Source organism: Tiliqua scincoides, chromosome 1, assembly GCF_035046505.1.
Source record: "Tiliqua scincoides isolate rTilSci1 chromosome 1, rTilSci1.hap2, whole genome shotgun sequence".
In the NCBI taxonomy this organism is placed as follows: domain Eukaryota; kingdom Metazoa; phylum Chordata; class Lepidosauria; order Squamata; family Scincidae; genus Tiliqua; species Tiliqua scincoides.
In genome coordinates, this window is record NC_089821.1 from 24,027,562 (window position 1) to 24,035,687 (window position 8,126).

An 8,126-nucleotide genomic window follows, 5' to 3' on the forward strand; every position below is an offset into this window, starting at 1 on the left:
TATGGGTAATTCTGGAAATAATTTCCAAATGTCTTGACTTTGTAGCTTGCTTTGTACATCATTTAAGCTGAACAGCAGAAGCAAAGTTACTGAGTTCCTCTCTTCCCAACAGTTTAAGGGAGAAGAGCACAGACCAGAATCCCATCCCACTGGTGGTCAGAGAGACCATTGCCTATCTGCAGCAGCATGGTGAGTGTACTCAGAAAATCCCTGTTCTGATCAATCTTGTTCTATCTCCAAATCCCTTTATAATACCTTTCTGTGTTGCATGAGCTCAGCCTTCTTCAGAAGTTTCTACTCTGTGTAAGCTTGTTCTCTTCCATGTCCCATACCATTTTTCCCCTAACCGATTTTCAAAAGTCAAAGCAAAATGCCTGTTGAATAACAAGCCGATAGCCTGTTATGGGCATCCCGCCACTCACACATGTCCCAAAATATCTTCTGCACTGCTGTTCCTGTTTAAATGTCCCTTCACTTGAAGTTGTCAGAAGAGGCTCACTGTCCTCAAGAGTAAGATAATGGTAACTGCTTACATCTCTACTGATAGATCTGCTCTGAACTCTTGCTCTGCTCTTTCTGTATCCAGCTCTTACCACAGAAGGGATTTTCCGACGATCTGCCAACACACAGACAGTCAAAGAGGTTCAGCAAAAATACAATATGGGTAAGTGCTTTGTCCCGGATGTCTTCCCCACTCCCACAATTTCCCTGCTCTCTGTCTAGGTGTTTAATAATATTTAATAATCTAATAACACTTGAAGTGTCAGCCAAATCTTGCAAGGTATTTGGACTCAGAATGGATCTTTGTTGGGAACTTGGATGGAACCCAACCATTTTTTTTGCTTTGACGTAAACCTGTTCCAGTCTCAACTGGCACACACTAAATAGAGGGAATTGGCTTTGTCTCCCACAGCAGTTGTGTTTTACTAGTGTGTAATATATGCCTTCTATTCCATACTCCATGGTGTGTGTGTGTGTGTGTGTGTCCACTATTGCTTAGAGGACATCTTCCCCCCCAATTACTTATGCTAGTCTCCAGTTTGTCCTAGTCTGGTTTGGAGGAGGATTGAGTGTTATTATTTAAAGGAAGTTGATGGAACAATTTTTTTTAAATCTGTGTTTTTTGCCCAGTTCATAGGCTCTGAGCAATGTCCTTTCTCTGTCTGGTGGAGGGAGACTATCCTTCCACAGTGAAGTCTGCTCTTATAGTGACTCTGAACCCATCTGCTATATTCTTAACCAGGACTGCCTGTGGACTTCTTGCAATATGAGGATGTGCACCTCCCTGCCGTAATTCTCAAGACCTTCTTACGGGACCTGCCTGAGCCACTCCTCACTTTTGGTCTCTACAGCGATGTAGTCAATTTCTACAGTGAGTGGCTATCAAGAGTCTTGAACCCTGCAATAGGGATCTCCAAACCTTTTCTACCCACAGTGTTGTCCTCTCTCAGTGCTGGCCCTGAACTCTTTCCCAAGGCTGCATGATGGAGCCCCTGTTGCATGGCGGGTTGCATTTCTTTGAGAGCATTGTCTTTTGCAAACCATCTCCCCCCCCCCCCACTCCATTAAGCCAGGACTTTACTGCTAGTGCACATACCCCACTCATTTCCCTTTCAGGTCTGGATGAAGGAAAGCGTGTGGATATTATTCGCAAAACACTCCAGACTCTCCCGGACGAAAACTACCGTGTTCTACATTCATTAATGGCCTTCCTTGTGCAGGTGAGATCTCCTTAGCCCAGCTCTTTACACTTTGTATATTTAATTTATAAAATTTACAGTCATAAATACGGGGATGGCCCTGGCCCAGGCTGTGGCATTCTAGGGTTGGGAGAATTTGATTGATCTTGGTTTCTTTTTTATGTTAGTAGGTGACTACAATTACACACACTTATGTTTTACATTTGTTATTTCATTGTTTTTTCCAAGGTCCTCAGGGCAGTGAAAGTGGGGGTGATTCCATTTTATCCTCTCAACAAACCTGTGTTTTATTTTAGACTACATTAGGGTTACCCCAAACGTGTCATGGTTGTGCAGGAATTTGAACTGTCTCTTTCCCCCATCCAAGCCTGACACTGAATGGTGTAGTGGTTTGGGAGTTGAATTTGAACATTCAGGTTCAAATCCCTACTTGGCCATTAAGCTTCCTGTGTGACATTAGGCCAGTCACCATCTGTCAGCCTCACCTACCTCACAGGGTTGTTGCGAGGACAAAAGGAGGGAAGTAACTATACAAACCACCCTGAGCTCCTTGGAGAAGGGCAGTATAAAAATGTGAAAAATATTCTGCCAAAATAGATTAAAAAATGGTATTAGAAAAGAATGTTCACATTTACTGTGGGTGGAACGGCATCCAGGAGCCGAAAAAAGTTTTCATTGTATTTTTGCTATCTCCTTTTGGGAGATCAAGACTGAAGGTATTGCTTTTTTTGGTATTGTACACTCAGAATGCCATCCTCCCCTGAGAGAGGTGAACATGATTTTGGCCATTATGGCCTTGAATCACTAGCACATTAATATTAATGCTGAAAAGCTGCCTTTATACTGACCATTGAACACTGTAGCCCAGTATTTTATATATTCGGGCTGGCAGCAGGTCTTTGGTGTCTCAAACCAGGGGTGTTTTCATTTCCACCTACGTAATTCTTTTAAATGGAGGTATCGGGGATTGACTGGCATGGGTTATCTACTGCTGAGCAATGACCCCCCTCTCATGAAAACGCTTAGTAATTTGTTGTTTTCCAGAAGCTTGCAACCTAAACAGAAATAGATGGTGAGTTTCCATGAATCAATTGAAGCAGTGCTGCAAGCTCTACCCCTCAGATTGTGAAAATGCAACAATTCTTATTTTCCAATGAGCTTATCCCCAGGGATACACTGTGTGCAGGTTGCTTGAGAGCACCATTATGCTGTGGAGATGTAATCCTAGCACTTGCAAAGATGGAACATACGTAGAGTTGAGTAGGTGGTGAGGAAGGGGATAATCAAAGCTGTAATTTTCCTTAAAGTGATTGCTTACTTTTCTGTCTTTCATTCTCCTCACATGTAGGTCTCCGCTAACAGTGACATCAACAAGATGACCAACACTAATCTGGCAGTGGTTTTTGGTCCAAATTTGCTGTGGGCCAAAGATGCAGCCATAACCCTCAAAGCCATCAATCCTATCAACACTTTCACCAAGTTCTTATTGGACAACCAGAGGGAGCTTTTTGAGGACTTGGAGGCTTGACCAAAGGGCCTGCCTGTGTTAGCACATCATGTGACCACCTTTTTCCTCCCTTTCTTTTCCCTCTCCCTCCTCTTTCCTTGTTTTGAAGCCGTGATGAAATCTGGGGAAGCTCCAGGTGATGAGAAAAGAGGGCTGTGGAGATGGTGCAGTTGAGTGTATGTGTGAATGAGAGACAGAGAGAGCGAGAGGTGATCAGGTGGGTGGGAAGCTGGCCTCCTCATCCTTGGCAGTGGAGTTTTGCCTTGGTTTTTCTATCTGGAATGTCAGAAACTTGTTGCACTTACGCTACCATTTCCTTTTCCTCTCTCTTCCTTTCACAAGTTGCTGTCATCAAATGGCTTTCCTTGGACCCCAACAAAATCCTTGCATTTTGGTGCTTGTGTAATCTGGGCTAATGTGTGTTGCTGCAGCAGCCCTTTGGCAGGGAAGAATCTATTTCAGTTACTCTTCTTTAGACCAAGTTGATTCTCCACAGGTATTCAGTTCAGGCAGTCCTGAGCAGTCCCAAGTTTTGGCAGGGTAGTAGCTGTTGTTGAGCACCACCTGCTTCCCACCCCTGTCAAAAAAGGGCTGGCTCTAGTCATAGGGCATGCCTGAACCATTGTATCTTGCCAAAGAATTTGGCACTGGGCTGTGAGCCACCAAACCCTCTTACCAGAATTGAGAACTTTCTCCATTTTAAGGAACTCAAGCATTTGCTGTAGATGCCATTACAATATTCCTGCTATGGTATGAAGGCTTTTTTTGCTCTTCAGTATTGTGGAACCTGCTTACTTCTTTGTCTTGATAATGGCCGTAGCAGAGAGAGTCTGCCAGCAGGGTTTCTCTCTGTATCTGGAGTTGCCGGTAAGGTTTTTCTTTTTAATTATGAGAATGAGATTCTTCTTTTTTCTCTCACCTAGTGAGTTAGAAAGGATTATGCAAGGGATGTGTGCCCTGGTGGTATTACTTCCTCAAACTGCCAAGGCTCAGATTAAACACTGCCCATTCTTTTCACTGAAGCACAGATGCTGTATGTGCAGGAAGGCATTTATGTCCCCTGGCTGTCTCCCCCCCCCAAACTGGAAATTCTCAAGCAAAAAGCCAATTGCAGAAGCCAAAGCTTAAGCAGAAGGCTCCCTGCCATATAAGTTGAGCTCTTTTATCCTATTGTTTGGGGGTGTGTGTGAGCGTTCTTGTTCAAGGACCTCTGCTTTTGTGTCCTTGTTGGGCTAGGATGTAATTTGCTAATGTTGCTGGAATGGATCAGGTATACCTGCTGTTTCCTTAGTAATGCAGCCCAGTTAGTAGTTCCTTGCTTATGAGAATTGTTCTCCCTTTCACATCAGGAAGTTGAACTGGCTTTGTCTCTCAGCCAGGCTCCACTATTGTCACAGGCACATATTTTCTAATCTAATCCTTTAAAAAAATAAAATAGCAGTTTCCTACTGGATCTGTAGTAGACTCTACTTTTTAATACGATTGTCTCCACTTTCATGATATTTCGCTGCCAGCAATCTTACTGCTATTTTATCCACCCCCAGAACACAAACTAACCCCATGAAATAGCTAGGTTGGAGTTCATAAGACTGCGGAGAATCAGGCAGTGATTTTTACATAAATCCCAGAACCTGTGCCTTCTGGTCTCAAGAAAGAAAGAACAAGGTGTTTTGTAATACTGTTATACAGTATTTAATATGATAACGGAATAGAGGTTCATGTCATAGTTTAAAGTGACAGATAACGGGCATCAGTATGGGCATTGATTGATTGATTGATAGTACTGTGCTTTGTAGCTCAGTCATGTCTGTTTAATTGGCTCCAGCTGTTTTCTTGCACAGTTTTTAATGATTTTTTTTAAAGAAGTTCCAGAAACAATCAAGACGATTTGGAATGGCAACTAAGGTGTTGAAAAAGATCATGAAGTTGGCGAGCGAACTGAGCACAGTTCATTTTGCATACAGGATAAGTCTGTGTTAGAAAGTCTGTTGGAATGGAAGGTTAATTTCAAGTCCAGAACAACATGTACTGCACATGGTGGTAATTCTGGTTTTCTGTTTGATTGAGACACGAGGGACTTCCACCAAAGAAACTGAATGACACACTGAGATAATATCAAGGGCTCTTGCTTTCTAGTGTGGCTTACATATAATACAACTTAGTAGGTTATATGGTGTGTAGCCTGTTGATGAAGCTGTACCAGTCTCATTGCCTTCCCTGTTAGAAGCTTGTGAGCAAATTGGGGTGCCTTGCTGTTGGTTGCTGCCCAATTGGCCTTTAGTGACTTATCATGTAAATCTAGCTTTGGGCTACAAGATTGTTTGTCCTTGTCCAAGATTCCCTGGTTGAAAGGAAAGCACCTAGTGTCCATGGAAAATGATCTAGATACACAAAGGCCATGTATGTCAGGACCCAGGGGTTTACCAGTATAGCCTAACACTAACTCCTGAGCTATCTTTCAGAGCAGGATTGGTGTGCTCTGGAAACAAGCAGGAGGGGAGTAGTAGGCAGAGTGTTTTTGGTAAATACTGCCATAGCTGCACAATAACACTTCTCTAAACTCTACATTTTTCAAACTCCTGCGTGTGACTTGTCTGTCACATTGCAGAACCTCTGCATCGCTAAATACTGCACACAGTGAGTGCATTCACAAGGTCCTGGAAGTGAATCATTGTAAATAGCTGCTGGAGTTGCAAGGAAAGCTAGAGCATGCGCATCGGTAATGTTAAATGCTTTGCTTCGTTTTTTTTCTTTTTGCCTTTTCCAATGCTATTACCACTGCAGCTGGGCCTATAAAAGTCCAGGCCTGGGTCTTTTCCAGTTTACCCCTATATTACAGTCTCCTGATCTCGACTGGTGCCATTTGTGCTACCTGGATTAGGCTGGTAGGCAACCAAATAGGCAGTTGCAGTCACTAGAGAACCAGCATCTCATGGGCCAGTTTTTTCCTCCTCCTGTTGCAGCAGATAATGGGTAATGGCCACGGCTATGCATTCTGTCTTCCTGTGTCTCCCCAGTGGGTATGCTTACCTGGACCCTCCTTTCTGCTTTTCTTCCAAGGTCAACATTGGCCACAGTGCTTCTGTGGACAGAGCCTTTTGTCTCCACTATATCCCTTGCTTGCCTGATAAGTCCATTGGTGTCTTAGTGTCCCTTGAACACATTCTGTGTCCTTGGCTGTAGCAGTCAGTCTTGTGTCTGTACTGGGAATAAGATTTTTGAGTGACACAACTGATGCTGAGGCCAACTGGATGCCTTATGGTAATTGTTTCTTTGCGACTCAGCAGAAGTCTTTGGCCAAATGGTCTCTGATTGCACACTCTAGCACAGGGGCCCTTCTGCACAGTTTACAGTTTTGCTTTTTCCCCCGTGTTTTTCATTCTCATAATTGATGTTTATTGGGATCTGGGCTGGGGTTTTTACTGTGTCATTAATTCACACCCTTGTTTATTTCCTTCTGATTGGTACCAATCTTGTATTTCACAGTTTGCACTTTTTGTACTTCAATAAAAACCCAAAGCCAATGCCAGATTTTGGTGTGTTTCTCTAACTTGTAATTCTTGAGCCAATCAAGAATGACTGTTCACTGCTATCATCTACTTCATGCTTGAACAAGGATATAATATATTGTATCAGTAAATCTAGTTCTCATTTGTATACATAAATCCAGTTCTCGGGAGGAGGTGGAGGTTGAAGGGCGTATGTTTTCATCCTTGTGGTCATTGAGTTGCGTTTGTGCTGTCTAGTAGTGAAATTCAGTTGCTTCCTGTTAAGAGTATTGCTCCTCCTTTTATCAGGACTACTCTTTATCTCATATTGCTGTTGATTCAGATGCCTGGACTATATGTAACACACCTGAGAGAGGAAGAATGAGTTCTTCTATGATAACTTTTCAGCTAGTTGTTGTCAGTGAAGCTGCTTGGAGGCTAAACAGACGTCTTATTCCCAAAGATAAAGTATGCTAAAGACTGGCAGGTAAGTTTCCCAATATGACATGAGAATATGCTGTTTTGGAGTGCCAATTTGTAGAGGGAAGGGGAAGAAAGTGCCTATTGGAAATGTGTCCCACTTAGTACCGGGAGCAGGGGAAATATAAACTTGAATGGGTGTGTGTGTCTAGATGTAGTCTACAGACTGCCAGTTGTCTATCACAACTGTAGATCACTGAGGACCAAATCCTATCCAACTTTCCAGCACAGATGCAGCCGCAATGCATCCCTGAGGTAAGGGAACAAAGGTTCCCTTCCCTTGAGGATGCCTTCGTGATTGTCCTCCCACAGTAGGACTTGGCCCACACCCTGCTGCCACAACTGCATCAGCATTGAAAAGTTGGATAGGATTGGGTCCTGAGAGGTATAAATATGCCTATGCTCCAGCTCCATTCCAAGGAGGATCAAGACTTGCAACTAAGCACATCGTATATTAATGATTAGGATAATGTGAGCATGTCATTATGATTAGGTAAGAATGAGAATCACTGTGGTCAGAGGTTGTTAGAAATCCAGTGGGTAGGTAGTTTGAAAATGAGATGTACTTGAACATAAGTCACAGCTTTTGGTGGTTATGTTTGATAAACATGGACAAAAGTGATCCAGATGTACTCTGAACAGGATGGCAAAATTTGCAAATAAAATATGAATGAGCTGGCTTTCCAGCAGTCCTGTGGCTGCATTCAGTAAAGCCTTTCAGAGTGGATACTCACCTCATAAAACCATGGGCCTTGGGCCTTACTCTTTTTTTAATAAACAAAGCAATGACAATGAAAATGGTGGCAGCCCTTAAAATAAGTTACATATTGCTGATAAAAGTGATTAGAAAAGGAGTTCAGTAAATAATAAAAATTTATGTCAATAAATAAATTTTTAAAAGAGCCTGAACATTGTTCCTACCTTGGTGAGGCAAAACCTGCGCCATATTTT

At 42.8% G+C, this 8,126-nt stretch overlaps 1 protein-coding gene across 5 annotated transcripts in view; it reads left to right on the forward strand.

Annotated features, from left to right (window-relative positions):
- The window catches only part of ARHGAP1 (Rho GTPase activating protein 1), a 37,195-nt gene extending 30,459 nt beyond the window's left edge, over positions 1–6,736 (forward strand). For all 5 annotated transcript variants that reach the window (XM_066634038.1, XM_066634030.1, XM_066634059.1 and 2 more), the window contains exons 9-13: positions 113–189; positions 587–664; positions 1,244–1,372; positions 1,618–1,721; positions 3,049–6,736. In XM_066634038.1, coding sequence (XP_066490135.1) covers positions 113–189; positions 587–664; positions 1,244–1,372; positions 1,618–1,721; positions 3,049–3,228 — 568 coding nt within the window. In that variant the 3' untranslated portion in view covers positions 3,229–6,736. The remainder of the gene's footprint in view (positions 1–112; positions 190–586; positions 665–1,243; positions 1,373–1,617; positions 1,722–3,048) is intronic.
- The last annotated feature ends 1,390 nt before the right edge of the window (positions 6,737–8,126 follow it).